Below are 16,330 nucleotides of genomic sequence, written 5' to 3'. Positions count from 1 at the left end.
GTATCTGTGACTGCACTGCACTACATCTGAACCACCGTTGCAAAGTGCCGGTCCTCTAGTTTCAGAATTTCCAACAGATTTATGTATGTAGGTTCTCCTACGACATAAGCTCAGAGGGCCCGCTCGGCTGCTGCAAGGACGACTTACAAGGCATTACACAATACCGCAAACAATTACACCTTGGCTGACTTATTAGGACAGTATATTGCCGTCACACAGCTCATAAATACATGGTTGTCTTCATTCCTCAAACCTAACCGGCACAGATGTACTATGATACAACCATCCGGGATGCCCCCCGCCTCCGCTTAATCTGGTAGATCAATGTCACCGTCCGAACCTGCACGTCCTCTAACAACAAATCATGCGTCCGCTTGGGGACGTCGCGCCACTCAGGCCGCAACAGCGCCTGCCGGATCAGGCGGGACACGTGCAGCAGCCCGGCCACCTCCTTGCCGACGACGTGAAGCTGCAGGGCCTGTTGCGCCCTACAGTCGACCTGGAACTCGCCCAGCCGGAGGGAGAGGTCAGCCGCGTTGGGCCCGGCGCCGCCGGGGGACCGACCCGCCAGTACGGCGGGGACGCACTGCTCGAAAAGGGCGACCGCCTGGGAGAGGCACACGAGTATGAGCATGAGCGCCGTGGCCGATGACGGGGAAGGGTCCCGGTCCGGCGCCGCCGGCCCCGAGGACAGCAGCGGCTGTAAGGCCTCCCGGACGCGCGCTAGCAGCTGCGAGGTGTGGCGCAGCATCCCGTCGAGCGGGACGGGCGACTGCTGCAGCGTGCGCGACAGCCTTTCGAGCTGCATGGCCCAGATCTGGATTCCGTCGGCCGGCGACGGGTCGGGGGTGTCGGCCGCCTGGCTGAGGCTGCAGCTCGAGGAGTCCTGGGAGCCCTGCGATGCCAAGAGGAACGGGGCGGCGGATAGTTGCTGCGCCGCTGTTTGCGGTGGAGGCTGCGACAGCAACTGCTCCTCCTGCTGCTGCTGTCGGGGCTGGGTGGTGCGTCTTGGAGATGCGGGCGGCGAGGAGCGCGAAGAAGACTGTGGTGCGATGGAAAGAGGAGGGAAGGCGGGATCGAGAGGGTACTCCCCGACCTCCAAGGGCTCGTCGCCCATATCGTAAAAGTCGATATCGTCAAACGTCGAGATGAGCGGGTCGAAGCCGAGGATGTCAAGGTCGCTATTGGAGTTGTTGTCGAGCAGTAGTAATGATTTCTGTTGCTGCTGCTGTTGCTGTTGCCGCGAGGGGCTGCTCATGAGTTCGTCCCGCGTGCTCATGTGGTCATCCGTGGTAAGATCCGAACGTCTCCTGTCGCCTAACGAGGCGGATGACGGTGGCGCGTGCTGATGAAGCTCGCCTCTGCTGATGCTTTCAGACGGGCTGGCGGAATCCCAATCGTGGTGTTGCCGAGACTGCTGAAGCGCCGGCCCGAACATGGTGTCCAGGGCTTTGTGGAAGCTGGACTTGCGCCGCCTGGCCAAGACACCGGCCGGAGCGCGGCCCATGTTGGACTCGCTGTAGTGACATGTCTTGTGGCCGCGCAAGCAGCGCTGGCAGCCCGACGTCTCGCCTGTGCAGCGGACCTGGCGGGCGTGTAAGAATCAAAGCGTCAACTGCCGCGCGATGCGACCCGCTCGAAAGCATGCGTACCTTTGAAAAGTGGCAATTGTCGCACGCGATCCGCTTCTTTCGAACGTTTGTCGACGAGAGGCTGGTTGCCGACGAGTCGGGGGCATGGCTTCCATCAAACGCTAACATTGATAATGGTGTTGAGTCCCGCTTGCTGACCTACGCAAATTAGGCCTGTACAATGATAGGTAGGTAGGTCCTTAATAATTACCAGGGGGCTAATCTAGGTAGGTAATTAGGCCGCTAAGGGACCTTTAATGTGGAGGGACTGCTGGTATCAAATAGGTTGATGGGGACGGCATATAATGCACCACCACCCTAACGCCGGCACTGGGTAGCCTCTATCGCCCGCCCTGCAACGTAGATATGTGTGAAGGAGAGCCCTCAAGAACCTGCTCCTGCTCCTAGGCGGTTAAGCTAGATTCTACAAATACTTCACCCTCAGGTACAACCTCAGCCAACGAGATGCACCACGCCCCTTGCCCGCTTTCCAGGTTTAATCGACACCGTTGAACCGACATTTGAGAAGTCCCGGATGGGATCAAAAGCGATCGGGAACCAATCCCAGAATACGCCAGAATTAGGGGGGTGGTGATTTCACTTATTTGTGCGACCTGTTGGCGCTGCGCCAATACCTCCTACATAACGTACAGTACCACCCCACACACGCCACACCTTGCTTCAGCCCCCAGCGTGCATGGCAGGTCAGCCCTACAGCGTTCCATTCCGATGGGAAATGCGCGAGAGAGAAGTTCCAGAGTGAAACGGGTCAGCATTGGGCCGCAGGCAAATACTGTACTGTACCATGCACCGTTCATACCTACCTAGGTAGTACCTTATGCTAGGGCACAGGTGTTGGGCAACATGGGCGCTTGCCCGCGGGGACTTGGAGTACCATAACCAATAATTGAGCCTCAGAAAGCAGGCTGCCTTGTCGGGCCGAAGGGTCTAGACTCCCAGTGCCGACGAGGCACAGCCTTGCCCATTCGGGGTTGAATCCGGACTCCCCGCGGTTACTCCTACAGTACTCCGCCCCTGTTGGGGGCCAAAAGCGACCAGGCCTTGAGCTGCACGGTGCTTTCATTTGGTTGGCGAGGTAGTTACCGAGAATGGACAGTTTCTTTTCACCCAACGAGCACCACCAAGAACCCCCTATTTCAACACAACAAACACCTGTTATTGACAGCATTTCACAGCATAGGAATAAGGAATTCAACTTTCCAATATCTACTTGACTGGCAACTTTCTTCGCTAGAACGGCACGTTTAGCTAGGAATACTTCGTACCTTGGGCTGCAATCCTACAAATGACGACCCCTTGGGGGGCGGGCAGAGGGGGCCGTGTCCCATATATACCCCTAACCCTGATCAACTTTCCGGTGCCCCTTTTACAATCAATTCATCTACAACAATGCATCATGAAGCGAACTTCAACAGGACTGCCATGCCGGAGAGGCGGGAACAACAAGAGTCATACTCGGGGGAAACGCCGACATATCCAAGTTCGAGCTAGGAACTCCTGTGCTAGAAACTGCAGAAACAGTCAAACTAGGAGTGAACCCCTGACTGCTAGACTGTGCTAGTTGCTATTAGAAAGTGCAACACCTGCCTTGAGCCTGAGCTCCCTTACCCACTTCTCCACCTCCTCCTCTAGATCCACGTCGTACAGCCATCCGAGCTCCCCGCCCTCGCCACAGGTCAAACCGGCGTTGGTCCAGATGGCCCCCGGGGGCAGCTTGGCCTTCTCCGCCTCGGGCAGACGCTTCGCGTTCATCTGCGACGTCAGTTCGAGGATCCGCTGCACCCGTGCCTGGCGGTAGCCCTGCCACGCCCGCGTCGCCGCGTCCAGCGGCACTTCCGGGGACAACCTTGCGAGCAGCGCCGCCAGCGCACACACGTCCTCCACCGCCTGGTTTGCGCCCTGCCCGACGGTGGGCGGGATCGCGTGGGCCGCGTCACCCACCAGGATGACACGCCCGGACCTGTCAGACAGCCAGGACGCCAGGGGCGGGAGGCCGTGGAACGCCCAGAAGCCCATCCTGTCGACCGTCATGGCCTCGAGGGCCGACTGCACCACGTCGGGCCACTCGGACTGCTGCTCGTGGATCATGTCGTACATCCGCTGCCTGTCCTGGCGGAGCGCCCGCCACCCGGCCTCGTCCAGCTCCGGGAAGCGCCGCTGCGCGCCGACGTAGAGCTCCGACCCATCCGGCCGCTGCGGTACCAGCAGGAACCCCCCCGGCTTGCCCATCGCGATGGCCGGCAGGCCGTATCCTTCGGGGATTCGCAGCCGCGACCGCTCCACGACGCAGTTGATGCCCAGGATGCCCGCGTACTGGGGCGGCTTCGCATCGGGAAAGAGAGACGAGCGCACGGCCGAGTGAATGCCGTCGGCGCCGACTAAAAGAGAGGCCGAGGCGGTCCGGCCGTCGGTGAAGGTGAACTTGACCTTTTGGCCCTTCTCTTCCGGATCCACCACGGTGGCTAAGACGCTGTCAAAGTGCACCGGGATGCCGCGCTCGCGCACCATGGCCAGCAGCTCGCCCAGGAGCTCCCTACGCATGATGCGCATCGCCTCGTAGCCGTAGAGGGTCCGCGAGCCGAAGTAATAGATATCGGTCGTCTCGTCCTTGTCGTTCTGGAAGTAGAGCTTGTCGAAGTTAAGCGCCTTGTCGCGCAGGCGCTCGTACGCGCCGAGGCGGTCGAGCGGGCGCAGGGCGTTGGGCGAGAGCATCAAGCCCCCGCCCGGGTTGTGGTGCTTTGAGCGTGCCTCGTAGACGGTGCATGGTATCTGGACGCGGTGTAGCGCAAGCGCTAGGGTGAGGCCCTGACGGACGGACGCGGACGGTCAGAGGGAGTGTTGGTGGACAAGCGAGCGGGTTATCGGGCCAATCAGCCTGAGTAGAGTAGATACTACTACTAATAGTGGTAGTGGGGATGCTACGGTAGGTAGGTACTACTTACGGCCAGGCCTCCGCCGATGATGGCTATTTCGGAGGGGGGTGCTGTGAGCGTCATGGATGGTGGCGGCAACCGGGGAAGGTGACACAACTGAGGCTGGGGAATATGACCGGTTGGAGGCTGCGGGGAAGTTGTCAGTCGCCGGTGTGGTCGCGGCTTGCCGCTGTTTCATTAAATGCGCTGTCCTAAGGTGGGCGGCCCTGGGGTTTGAGCATTGCATCAGGCTTCCGCGCCGCCCTCTATTTGAGTGCTATACAATTGCCCAAGGACTCCGCGCACTGCGCCGAGTGGCGGAATGCCGTGCTGCTATCCGGGTAAAGTCGTAACGGCAGTCAAGCATCATCAGCTCATCATAATGGCAAGCAACCCGTAAACATGAATCTGAAAGATTTGTCGGTGTCCGGTGGCTGTCGAGCGGCTCGAGTGCAGATGGAAAAATCGGTAGAAATGCTTTGAAAAGAAGGTGACACCGTGAAGGTACCCGTGCTGCTAAGGTGGTAATACTGATGCACACTGAGCTGGACCGAGAGCCTTGTGCCTCAATCAGACAGAAACGGGCCCGTTGGGTGCAATGCTCGGCTCTGTTATATCTCCGGCAGGCACATGGGAATCACCTGAGGCTTACCTCACGCCGAACAGACCGACCTCGCCGAGGGAGGGTGAGTGGTGTGGCGCAGTTTGAAGGGACCGGGCCGGGTTGGAGCAACTTAAGGGTGTACAACATGAAGGCAACCCATCTGGCACGAATGCGCCGCCTGTGCCGCACGCAACAAACACGTCCACGCCTGGACTGCCTCAAGTGTAGAGACAGATTGCGAATCAGCTATGCTGTGCTACGGTAGGAGTCGACGCCGGGAAACTTGGCCCCTTCGGTGCGGCAAGTGCACCCTGAGATTCTTCTTCACAGTGCCCCCGAATAAGCCGTCTCAGCGAGCTGTCAGTTTGCCCTCCGTGGCCCATGGGGGCAGGCTATCGATCTAGTTGAATACTAGTAATACCTGCGCCTCCTCGTTTGTCGCAATGCTTTCACGCCTCGAGTAATGACTCTCTGCGTCTGATTATCCTCACATATTCGACTGTCGCGACTACTATGAGCGGTGCTACACCTCCGTCCGGGCCCGGCGGCCCTCTCAACCCGTTGATGGTGCCTCCGCCGGGAGGGTGGATCAACCCTACCGAGGCGCCTCGACAGCAGGCGGCCGTTCTCCTAGTCGGGCCCGTTACCGCCTTTTACATCCTCGCGCTGGCCGCACTTGGGCTCCGGGTCTGGGCAAAGTACATCAAGAAAGCGCAGTTCCGCTTTGCCGACTACGCCGTTTTTACTGCCGCCTTCTTCGGTACGGGCTACCTCGCCATCTGCTGGATCGCGGTCGAGCGCGGCGGCATCGGCTACCCCATCGTCCAGGTGGCGCCGCCGGAGCGGCTGCTCATTCGCAAGCTCTTATTTGCCGCCTGGCTCGTGCAGACCTACGCCAACTCGTTCGTGCGCCTCTCAATTCTCGACTTTTTCGTCTCGGTCTTCTCGTCCTCCCAGGGCTTCTGCCGGGTCGTCTACGGCTTCGAGGCTGCCAGCGTGGTCTACCTGGTCGCCTGCACCATCGCCTGGCTCGCCACTTGCCGACCTTTCCAGTACAACTGGGAGCTGGGGCCGGAAGTGCCGCGACACTGCGGCAACCTGCCCATGAAGTTTCTCCTCAGCGCCGTCTTCAACCTCGTCCTTGACCTCTGCATCCTGGTGCTGCCCATGCCCCTACTCTGGACCCTGCGCCTGAACACGCGCAAGAAGATTGCCATCAGCGTCGTCTTTGGCCTGGGTATCTTGTAAGTGCTTGCTAGACATGGTGGCTTTCCAGAAAGTATTAGTGCGCTGGGTACTGATTCGCTCCCCCTTTTTAGCGTCTGCTTCGCGACGGCATGGCGAACCTACCACGTGGTCAAGTTCTCGCGCCCGGAGAATCAGATGAACTTCACCGTCGCCGTGGTCGAGGACGCGCTCTGGTCCGGGCTCGAGATTACGCTCGGGATCGTTAACGCGTGCCTGCCCGCGATGGCGCCAGCCGTCCGGCGCATCGTCGACATCCCCTTCCTCCGGCTCGTCACCTTCACCACGAACCGGTCGCCCAAGCACTCCAGAATGTCCGATTCGGAAGCCTCGAGCGCGCCCTCGTACGCCTACTCGCGCTTCCTCTCCTGGGCCCAGCTCGGCAGCTCGCACGACCGGTCCGAGCCCAGCACGGGCATCGAGCGCAAGGTCGACTACTCGGTCGACATTGAGATGGGCTCAACTCACCCCGGCATGCCGATGGGCGGCATGCCGATGGGGATGGAGAAGACTGGGTCGACCACGCGGCTGGTCAGCAGGAGCCGTGACCCGGTGACGTATTACAACCCCCCGACCAACTACCGGTAGTGACAGGGTGGTGGCAAATGCCGGGTTGGGATTGCAAGGACCCAGCTGCGGCTTGAGGGTAGTGCTCCTGTACTGTAGATACTTTAGGTAAGGCACCTAGTGGAGAGGACCTTCGGTGGAGGCCTTAATGGTTGTAACCCTCCGAGGTATTCATAGTGGCAAGGAAATGCCGCGATGGGTTTATGTTATTGTGAAGAACTCGGCAGCTGTGTCCGCTTTAATGCTCTAGCTGTTGAGTATTCGGTGATACAAGTATACTGTCCAATGTTGATTGCGCCCGTGATGAGGTATCCCACAGGGCAAGCCAGCTGGAGAAGTACAAACATGGTGACCACCAAGATTCTCATATCCGCGTGCCTCACTCCTCGTCTTCTACAATGTACATCTGCAGCTTATCAACATCCAAAAACGAACTCTCATGCGCCCCCAGCCTCGTAGCATTCTCGGGCGTTCCCCGAGTCAGGTCCCTAAGCTTCAGGAATGCCGCCTTGTCCTTAAACTCGAGATAGCCGATGCCGTCGAACTTTGTCGTTACGTCCGCCGGGCCCCGGACTACGGCCTGCGTCGGATAGCGGTGGTACCAAACCTGGGGGTAGGCGTCGCCGGCCATCTCCCGCAGCAGGTTGATGTGGTCGACGTCCCACTGCTTCTTGAACTCTTCGAAGGAGATGCCGGGCGCCTTGACGGCGAGCAGGTAGACCCTGACGACCATTGTGTGTTGATTTGTGTCGACCAAGTGTGGTTTAGGTTTGACAGTGGTAGTCCAAGGTAAGATCAGGTAAGATATGGCCGGCACCGTTGTGAACTTGTGAATGTTTCGGAGTAGAAGCGAGCGGACGCCGGGTGATGGGCGGGAATTGAAAGCAAGCTCGGTGGGGCAAGATTACGTACATAGGTACCTAGCAATAAGTCAATAACAAATGTCGCAGGCTCGGCAGGGTAGCTCCAGAGGAGATCGCATCTTAGCACGATATTGGTAGCCTACTTCGTACACGGCGGGGTATCCAACGGGATTGCCGTTTGCAGCACCAAGCCGTGCCGATGCCGAGACCGCCGAAAGCGCCGATAAGTGGGGCTCATCTTATCGGGGTGGTGCCGGTGGTGGGGCGGAAGCCGGGAGGGCGCACAGCCAGAGGCGCTGTACAGGAGCTCGAGTCGGGACCCGCAAGGGATGGCCGTAGGCTGGGATCTGGGGAGGAAAAGGATTGCCATGTGCAAGACTGCGGCTGTGCACTCGAGCCCTTCCCAGAAGAACCTTGCTCTGTACTGTAACCGTAAGTACATGTACGCGCATGCTGCATAGGTACGTAGGTCGTTGCGAGCTCCTCGAGGCTCGCATTTGAGTCCATCTCCGCTAGCCGCTAAAGCTTACAGACCAGGCGGGCAGAGATTTCTGTATTTTAGCCCAAACAACCGTCAATGATCAAGGCCCTGGCTGAGGGCCCCTCCGTGACTTCTAGGACGCGAAACCGAAGGCTTGACAAGAGTCTATCATAGCAGCGGATTACATGCTCCGAGCTCGGCTGAGCCTGACCACCATGGCACCAATTATGACCTTCTGGAGTGCCCTCGGGGGCGTTGCGCTATTGCTCCTCTGGCTGGGTCGGCGGCTGTCGTCACGGAGAAGGTTCGCTGGTCTCCCGCGGGTGGGAATCGACCCGGGCTTCCTGGGACTGCAGATGCAGGCTGCCAAGGACGAATTCTTTCACCACGGTCAGCAGCTTCTTGAGCACGGCTACGCAAAGGTACCTAAGTTATTCCTCACCAATACCACTGCTGTATCATTACTAACAGAGAGCATCACAAACCAGTACAAAGACACGCCATACGTGACCCAGACCTGCGACAACGAGCGGCTAGTCATCCCCGACAGATTCATCGAGGAGCTGAAGAACCTGCCAGACACTCAGATCAGCTTCAAGGAGGAGCTTCTGGAGAGGTTCATGGGCAAATACACCAAGCTGGATGCCGTCCGCGGGACCACAATCCACCGCGACATTGTCCGCTTCCAGTTGACCAAGAGCTTAGGTAACCTGTTGCCGCAGATGAAGGAGGAGGCCCAGCTGGCACTGGACAATGCCCTTGGCGGCTGTAACTCCAAAGGTATCTGCTCTCTCGTCGTCATCGTCAGAACAAGGATATTTGCTGATAAGCCGGTTCTGGGCAGAGTTCACGCCCATCAAGGCGTCCTCGATGGTCTTCGCCGCCATCGGCCAGATTACCTCCCGCCGGGTGATCGACGACCCCCAGGTCTCGCGGGACCCGGTCTGGCTTAAGACCATTATGGGCTTCACGACCTCGCTAGCCACCTTCTGCATCACCATGAGGACAATCTCGTCCACGCTACGCCCAATCGCGCGGTTCACCATCCCATCCGGCCGAAAGTTGCGGTCCGATATCGCCCAAGTGACCATGTTCCTGGCCCCGCTCATCCGGAAGCGCCAGCAGCAGCAGCAGCAGCAGAACTTGAACTCGGCCGCGGGCGACCAAACGCAGAAGGAAGACGGCCCGCCCCAGGACTTTGTGCAATGGCTCGCGGAAGCGGCCCAGGCCCAGGGCGGCGGCCGGGACACCGAGCCCGAGGCTATCGTTATAAAGATCCTCTTCCTCATCGTCGCCGCCATGCACTCCTCCGCCGTGACGGCTATCCATGCTGTCTACGACCTCTGCGCCCACCCGGAGACGATGCGGGACCTGCGCGAGGAGGCCCGCGCCGTGCTGGGCGCGCACGGCTGGACGCACTCCGCGCTGCTGCGCCTGCACCGGATGGACAGCTTCCTCAAGGAGGGCGGGCGCGCCAACTCGGCCGGCATCGTCTCGTTCCAGCGCCTCGTGCTGTCCCCCATCCGCCTCTCTAACGGGTTCGTCATCCCCGCGGGCACGCACATCTGCGCCGCCTCGGACGCCCGCTCTCGTGACCCGGCTCTGTACGAGGCGCCGCTCGAGTTCCGCCCCCTGCGCTTCTACCATCCTTTGTTACGCGAAGCCGCCGACGGTGGCGGGGAAGTAGACGCTGCCAATCTTTTCAGCTCCGTCGCTAACGGTGACTCGTGGTTCGGCGTGGGGCGGCAGGCGTGCCCCGGACGGTGGTACGCCAGCGCGCAAATCAAGCTGGTGCTGTGCCTGCTGTTGACCGAGTATGAGTTCAAGTTTCCGGACGGGCAGACGGCGAGGCCCAAGAACTGGGTCAAGGATGAGAAGACGGGGCCGGACATGGAGCAGATGATCTGGGTTAGGCGGTTGAGGGGGTGACGGATACTAGTACTGGTACTGTGGTTGAGCAGGTGTATTCTATAAGTTGTATCACTTACTGTGTACACATTGGGAGTTACGAATCTGAATCTCCATTTATTACGTCCTCCCTAGGTACAGTATTTAGCCTCGCGCGTGCATCGACAGTAGTAGAAGTAACACTAGCTAAGTAATACCTTTTATGATGCTGACCGTTTCCAAATCGCTCAGGGCAAGGATATTATACAAGCGACTCAAACAGGGCATCATGCCCCATTCGCCATTTGTAAGCTCGTCCAACATAGCTGGCGCAGGTGACCACTTCAAGGCTTCAACTTCATCCTTACAAGCACCATGTGGTCACTTCTGCCGCTAGGAATAACATGATTTATTTGTTGGCTACACTTCTAAGCCATGTCGCAATATCGACTATCGATCAATGCTTGACTTTTACGCTGGCTTCCGGCCCCAAACCACCTTCAGTGGGTACACCGCACCTTTCTCGGCGAGCTCCTTCTCCAGATCGGCGGCCAGCGTCTTGTACCGCTCAGCTGACAGCGGCTGCTTCTCGGGCCCGAAGTCTGCGGGATGTGTGATTCAGTAAAAAGTCTCATCCATGGCCAAGACGTAGTCGTGGCCAACAAGTTATCAATTTGCAGCTGGGATAATCAACGGGCTTACTCTGCGCGAACTTGGACAGGCCCTGCACGGCGATGCTGCAGGTTTCGGCCCCTTCCCTCGCCAACCCTTCGTCCTTATTAGTTTGCCCAATGTTGAGCATGACATCCTCCTCGCTTATGTCGGTGAACCCCGCAGCCTCCAGTAGGCCCCGGAGCGTCCAGCCGAGGTGCCACTCGGCGCCGACCACGCCCGCGACGGCCCGCATCAGCCGCAACATGTCGCAGTACGCCGGCATGCGCTCGTCGCTCACAACGTCCGGGGGAAAGTCCATGGTCCCCTCGCTGATTTGGATCCAGCCACCGGGCTTGACTAGCGCGTTAAGATGCGCAATGGACGCGGACGGGTTGGAGCCGGCCCCGAGGAGAGCCAGGCGCTGGTGGACGAGGTCGAATTGGCCGTGCTGGGACTCGGGCCAGGGCTTCTTGATGTCTTGGACCACGAAGGTCACGTTGGGGGGCGTCGAACTGGGGAAGGGGGCCGGGTTGAGGTCGGTGCCGACGAATTCGTGGGATCCGGACACGGGAGGTGGTAGCGAGGAGGCGAGGTCGAGGAGCCAGGTTCCTGGCGGCGTGAATATGCAGTTTTCAGTGAGAAGACTAGTTGAAAGGAAACGAGGAGAACAACGGTGACCTCGGCCGTACTCACCGTCGGCGGTCCCGCTGTCGAGAACCTTGACGGACTGTGAAAAGTCCACTGGCGCTCGAACGAGCTCGCCGCCCATGGCATCTTTGGCGATGTAATGGTTGCTGGCCAAGCGTTTGCGCTCCCCCTCGCTCTCCATCCAGTATTTGCTTTCCTGCTTGCCCGCCATTGTGAGTGTAGTGATCTGTGCGATAGAGGCTTAGAATAAATTGAAGGCACTTGGTGGGTAGGCGATACCAAGTTTCTCTGGGAGGTAAGCTTCTAAAGGGTCATATTCGGTGAACCCAATGAAACAACGAGGAGTAACGTCATGGCCCAAATTAACGCGACGGTCCTGCATTGTCGGTATTACCGATGATACCTTAGGTACCGACCGTAATGCCGAGGCTCGGCGGCGTGCGTCTTGTCGGGACTCTAAGGGGTATACTCGATATAAGCCAAAAGGTTCAATGTGTGGGTCGAACCGACACGTATGAATCGAACAGGGCGTGCGTCTGACACCATCTTCTTGGTTATCCCTCTTCGCTGCCGCTCCAAAAGACTGGGGCCGCAGTAGTGTCACAACGTCGATGTCAGGGGAACACTCGGTCAAGCCATAGTATGTAAATTTTAGTTATCAGCGCCTAGATGCCTCCGATAGCATGTTTCCCCACTCTGCCGGGGCAGAGTGCGCCCAAGTCACGGTTTACTTCGTAGCCAAGAGGACGTAGGCCTCGAACCGGATCCCGCCGTACTGCGCAATCTCCTCCTGCACCGACTCCTTGACCGTCTCGGGCCACCGGGCCTCCTCCTCGGGCGTGTAACCCTCGCGCGCCTTGGCCATCATGGGGCCCGAAATGAGCTCGGTCAGGCCGGCGATCTGCTCCTCGTCGACCACGACGAGCTCCTGATCGAACCTGTCGATCTTGCGGTGGTGGAAACCGCCCTCCTCGACCACGCGCTGCAGCACACCCTCCTCGTAGAACTCTGGGCTCGGGGTCGGCATGAGCCCGCCCGGCAGGTCGGGCCGAATCTTGCGCTGGGTGGCGTGCACAATGTACATGGGGGCGAAGCGTCGCCAGCAAGTGACGACGGCGAGGCCGCCCGGGCGGAGGGTGCGGTAGGTCTCGCGGATGGCGTCTACGGGGCGGACAAAGGTGAAGATGCTGAAGTTGTCGATCGAGTGGGTGAAGTAGTTGTTGGGCACGCCCTTGAGGTCCTGTGAGTCGAGCTCCTTGCACTCGACCTTACGCAGCGGAGAGTTGACGAGCGACTCGTTTGCCCCCATCACCATGGCCGGCACAATGTCCGAGACCAGCATCTCCGCGGGCAGTTGGTTCTCGGGCAGGCGGGCGACAAGCGCGGCCGCGGCGATGCCGGGCCCCGCGGCCGTGTCATGGACGACGGAGTGCGGGCCGATGCGGTGGCACGACTTCTGGATCTGGTCCGTGACGATGTTGCGGAGGATGTTGAGGGTCGACTGGCCCGTCTGGCGGACGTAGCCGGCGGCAAACTTGGAGAAGTAATCGGGGAGGGGGAGGTCCGGGTGCTGATCGGCAGCGGAAACGGAAGCCATGTTGAAGAAAAAGACCAAGGCGAATAATAGCGTGAACCAGAGAGAGCGATGGGCCGCGGCAGGAGGTGATGGAGAGGCAGAAGCGGGATGGAGTTTATTGAGGGGTCGGATCTGCCGACCATATATACGGGTAGCCATGATCGACGGGGATAAGTTACCGTACACGGCGTACACGGCACAGTATGTCTCAAGTTGCACAGGCCGAGGGCACGAAGACGCGTCGGGTTGCCGGTTAGCTGCCTGCTGCCTGCTGCCTGCGTACGCGCGTTGCGAGACTTTGTGCTGCGGTGCAACTTTGCGAGTTTGCGCTGCGCTGCGACTTTACAAGTTCACGAGCGAATCGCGCAGTCGCTTAGGAAATTGAAATCTGTTGGCGAAGGGCTCTAAATTTAATTGAATAGGTGTGAGTTGCGACCCAACGCCCAACGAGCAGCAGCACTGTTGCTCCTTCCTATATGTGCCCAACAAACTCGTTGGAACTTGGATTATGTTGATCTTCCCAGGGAATTTTTTACATATTGATCCTCGAATCGAACCATCAGCCGCCTCTCCAATATTTGGCTGCTCGCTATCGCCAATGCTCACTTGATTCAGGAAGACGCTAGACCAGATCTGGGCCAGGTGCCCCAAGCCTGCAAGCTCTCCTGCACAGTCAGCTTCTTTAGGACAGGGTGGGCAGCCAGCCAGAACGAAGACACGTGCGGTTCGGCGTTCCCGCAACACGGTGCGCTCAGCAAAGTGGACGAGGAACATCTCCTGATAGGTAGCATTACTGGTGGGGTTGGTTGATGCGGAAGCCAGTGCAAGGGTTATCCACCTTGTCTCGATTCGCGAGTGTCTTAGCGTCTTAGCTGTTTCAACTCATGTACGTTCCAGAAGAACCTGGAAGTTAATAAAGGTAGGGCTGGCTCTGAATCAGTAGCACCCCAGAACTAAAGTAGAATCTGTGCGGGTATGTATTGGTCGTTTCTTGGAACGAAACTCAAGAGTTTCCGCAGATGGTGCCCACACAGGTCGGAGTTGTACCGTACCATCGCAAACGTCTCCTTTTTTCACACGTCCCGCATTTCCATGGATTGTTTGCTGTCCATTGCGCAATGCACAGTGCACGTCGACAGCGCGGTTGGGGGGACCTCTCCAAGTCGCCATTGCGATAAGCGAGATAGCGTTAGGTAAGCGGGGCGAGGCGCAGCACGGGAACCCCGCCAACACGGCCGACCTGACGACCTGACCTGACCGACCTCGCCGACCCCGCCGACCGACCCCGCCGAGTGAGCCCACTCAACCTCGCCGACCTCTCCGACACCGACCACGCCGTCGGCGAGCTGGCGAAGAATAGCCGATACGCCGATACTCCAATCAAGCCCCCAACCAAACGACTGACTCAGGTCGCACTGTCGCAGGATATTCCCACCGACCAAGACGTCGCCCCAGGACTCAGGAGGTCTCGAACGTCAGTGCACTTCGAACTCTAATGCAGCCCGGCAGCATGGATCGGCCCGTGTCGGGTGCTGTATCCCCGTTAGCGCGGCAACGGTTTGGTGGGGGGACGAGAAGAGAAGCTAGAGCCTACCTAGGCAATACGGTTGCGTTCACGCCCACGGAGTCAAGGACGGGTCTTTCATGTATGTATGCAGTGACTCGGTGAGATATCGGTAGATCCGGTACATACAGTACTCATGTTAAGGGCCCCAAGGCCCCCAACCAATGCCGACGACGCTGTTTGGCACATATTTTAGGCCGTCTCCACGTCAACCGGCAGAGTTAACAGTCACCGTTCCATTGCAGGCAGTTGTGTAGCAATAGCATACTGCATACTACCCGGCATATCGACCGTTGTAGAGCCTTGATAAAACAAGCGAGGCATGCTGCATGCAGGAGTAGAGAGATTGAAACTTTTTCCCCCACGCCTTCTCTTCCTGTGATTCTGTCGAATCCAGCGAGCGACACAGGCTCTTCCCCGTCGCTGAGAAAGGACCTATCCAGATTCCAGAATGGCGTCTGACGGCGATAAGAGCAAACGCACAAGTGCCGAGGCGACTGGGTCCTGCTTGGAGAAGATGGTCGTCGTTTCGGATCCCGCATTGACAGAGGAGAAGGATAAGCCAAAGACGGAGGTGACGGCCGACATTGGTGATGCGACCGACACGAACGACACGAACGACGCGGCCAAGGCAGAGGATGCGGCGACGCCAGAGTATCCCCAGGGTTGGAGGCTGTGGACAGTCTACGTAGCGACCCTTCTAACCATGTTCCTGGTGCCGCTGGATATGGTACGTCAAACCGCGACATGGGGATGCCGCCGGCTTCGGAGTGATCTGTTCATCTCACTCAGACTGGCTTTAGACAATCGTCGCGACCGCCATCCCCAAGATCACCCAAGAATTCCACAGTCTCGATCACGTCGGCTGGTATGGCTCGGCCTTCTTCCTTACCCTGGCCGTCTGCCAGTCGCCTTGGGGCAAGGTCTACAAGTACTATCCGGCCAAGACCGCGTACGCGGCGTCGGTCTTCGTTTTTGAGCTCGGCAGTCTCATTTGCGGTTCGTGGCAGCAGCCCCCTCACAACGACGGGCTTCGTACCCGAATGGACGTTATCTGATATGGTGCTGCAGGGGTCGCGAGGAACAGCGAGATGCTCATTGCCGGCCGTGTCATCACGGGCTGGGGAGGCGCCGGGGTCACCATCGGCACCTATGTCATCATCTCCCATCTCGCGCCGCCCGCAAAGGCCCCGGCCTTTATCGGCGGCATCGGCGCCGCCTTCAGCATTGCGAGCGTGGCTGGTCCTCTCATTGGGGGAGCCCTTACCGGAGAGGTTACGTGGCGGTGGTGGTACGTCTGTCCCCTTCCCTCCCTGGCGGCCCGTTTCCCAATGAGAACCATGACAACCCCGCCGTCTTATAGCTCGTTTAGCGCTGATAGCTTTGCTCCTGCTTTCCAATAGCTTCTACATTAACTTGCCCATCGGCGGCGCCGCAGCCCTCATCTTCCTCGCCTTGTTCCTAACCCCTAAAGGGCCCCTGCCGCAGGCCACCCTCAAGGAGAAGTTCTTGCAGCTGGATATCCTGGGCACGATTCTAGCGGTCGCGTCCATTGTCTGCTACTTCCTCGCTCTTGAATGGGGCGGCGTGACGAAAGCCTGGGGCGAGGCAGATGTGGTCGGCACGCTGGTCGGGAGCGCCCTGCTTGCCATCGCCTTTGGCCTAGTGCAGCGGTGG

At 58.9% G+C, this 16,330-nt stretch overlaps 8 protein-coding genes across 8 annotated transcripts; 3 read left to right on the top strand and 5 right to left on the bottom strand.

Annotated features, from left to right (window-relative positions):
• Positions 1–179: 179 nt before the first annotated feature.
• On the bottom strand, positions 180–1,888 carry F5144DRAFT_1190 (uncharacterized protein). Its single transcript, XM_066782198.1, has one exon. The coding sequence runs from the start codon at positions 1,505–1,507 to the stop codon at positions 272–274; it is 1,236 nt and encodes a 411-aa protein (XP_066647501.1). The 5' UTR covers positions 1,508–1,888; the 3' UTR covers positions 180–271.
• Positions 1,612–4,648, bottom strand: F5144DRAFT_587977 (kynurenine 3-monooxygenase; the record flags this gene model as incomplete). The annotated part of the gene is made up of 3 exons (XM_066789878.1): positions 1,612–1,635; positions 3,261–4,457; positions 4,595–4,648. The coding sequence occupies 3 exons, from the start codon at positions 4,646–4,648 to the stop codon at positions 1,612–1,614; spliced, it is 1,275 nt and encodes a 424-aa protein (XP_066647500.1).
• Positions 4,649–5,557: 909 nt separating this feature from the next.
• On the top strand, positions 5,558–7,210 carry F5144DRAFT_99 (uncharacterized protein). Its single transcript, XM_066793620.1, has 2 exons — positions 5,558–6,412; positions 6,488–7,210. The coding sequence occupies exons 1-2, from the start codon at positions 5,682–5,684 to the stop codon at positions 6,999–7,001; spliced, it is 1,245 nt and encodes a 414-aa protein (XP_066647499.1). The 5' UTR covers positions 5,558–5,681; the 3' UTR covers positions 7,002–7,210.
• A 149-nt stretch (positions 7,211–7,359) lies between these two features.
• Positions 7,360–7,713, bottom strand: F5144DRAFT_596802 (uncharacterized protein; the record flags this gene model as incomplete). Its single annotated transcript, XM_066790834.1, has 1 exon — positions 7,360–7,713. One exon carries the CDS (start codon positions 7,711–7,713, stop codon positions 7,360–7,362), a length of 354 nt encoding a protein of 117 aa, XP_066647498.1.
• An 826-nt stretch (positions 7,714–8,539) lies between these two features.
• F5144DRAFT_596801 (cytochrome P450) lies at positions 8,540–10,253 on the top strand (the record flags this gene model as incomplete). The annotated part of the gene is made up of 3 exons (XM_066790833.1): positions 8,540–8,746; positions 8,813–9,104; positions 9,169–10,253. 3 exons carry the CDS (start codon positions 8,540–8,542, stop codon positions 10,251–10,253), a joined length of 1,584 nt encoding a protein of 527 aa, XP_066647497.1.
• Positions 10,254–10,341: 88 nt separating this feature from the next.
• F5144DRAFT_552346 (S-adenosyl-L-methionine-dependent methyltransferase) lies at positions 10,342–12,124 on the bottom strand. Its single transcript, XM_066787734.1, has 3 exons — positions 11,559–12,124; positions 10,914–11,474; positions 10,342–10,813 (listed from the first exon to the last, which is right to left on the bottom strand). The coding sequence occupies exons 1-3, from the start codon at positions 11,722–11,724 to the stop codon at positions 10,683–10,685; spliced, it is 858 nt and encodes a 285-aa protein (XP_066647496.1). The 5' UTR covers positions 11,725–12,124; the 3' UTR covers positions 10,342–10,682.
• On the bottom strand, positions 12,125–13,232 carry F5144DRAFT_552345 (uncharacterized protein). Its single transcript, XM_066787733.1, has one exon. The coding sequence runs from the start codon at positions 13,108–13,110 to the stop codon at positions 12,241–12,243; it is 870 nt and encodes a 289-aa protein (XP_066647495.1). The 5' UTR covers positions 13,111–13,232; the 3' UTR covers positions 12,125–12,240.
• Positions 13,233–15,104: 1,872 nt separating this feature from the next.
• F5144DRAFT_634107 (major facilitator superfamily protein) lies at positions 15,105–16,330 on the top strand (the record flags this gene model as incomplete). Its single annotated transcript, XM_066792572.1, has 4 exons — positions 15,105–15,383; positions 15,457–15,652; positions 15,725–15,944; positions 16,057–16,330. Coding segments are annotated over 4 exons (969 nt in total), but the record flags the coding sequence as incomplete, so codon positions are not given.

This window comes from Chaetomium tenue (assembly GCF_020726465.1).
Source record: "Chaetomium tenue strain MPI-SDFR-AT-0079 chromosome Unknown F5144scaffold_1, whole genome shotgun sequence".
In the NCBI taxonomy this organism is placed as follows: domain Eukaryota; kingdom Fungi; phylum Ascomycota; class Sordariomycetes; order Sordariales; family Chaetomiaceae; genus Chaetomium; species Chaetomium tenue.
This window is presented reverse-complemented; position numbering and strand designations above follow the sequence as displayed.

Bases quoted from the DNA above. Each gene is read 5' to 3' on its own strand.
- F5144DRAFT_1190 (XM_066782198.1), bottom strand. From the start codon at position 1,507: ATGGGCCGCGCTCCGGCCGGTGTCTTGGCCAGGCGGCGCAAGTCCAGC.
- F5144DRAFT_99 (XM_066793620.1), top strand. From the start codon at position 5,682: ATGAGCGGTGCTACACCTCCGTCCGGGCCCGGCGGCCCTCTCAACCCG. The intron at 6,413-6,487 runs GTAAGTGCTTGC...CCCCCTTTTTAG, and splicing joins GTCTTTGGCCTGGGTATCTT to CGTCTGCTTCGCGACGGCAT.
- F5144DRAFT_552346 (XM_066787734.1), bottom strand. From the start codon at position 11,724: ATGGCGGGCAAGCAGGAAAGCAAATACTGGATGGAGAGCGAGGGGGAG. The intron at 11,475-11,558 runs GTGAGTACGGCC...TCACGCCGCCAG, and splicing joins CGACAGCGGGACCGCCGACG to GAACCTGGCTCCTCGACCTC. The intron at 10,814-10,913 runs GTAAGCCCGTTG...CACATCCCGCAG, and splicing joins CCTGTCCAAGTTCGCGCAGA to ACTTCGGGCCCGAGAAGCAG.
- F5144DRAFT_552345 (XM_066787733.1), bottom strand. From the start codon at position 13,110: ATGGCTTCCGTTTCCGCTGCCGATCAGCACCCGGACCTCCCCCTCCCC.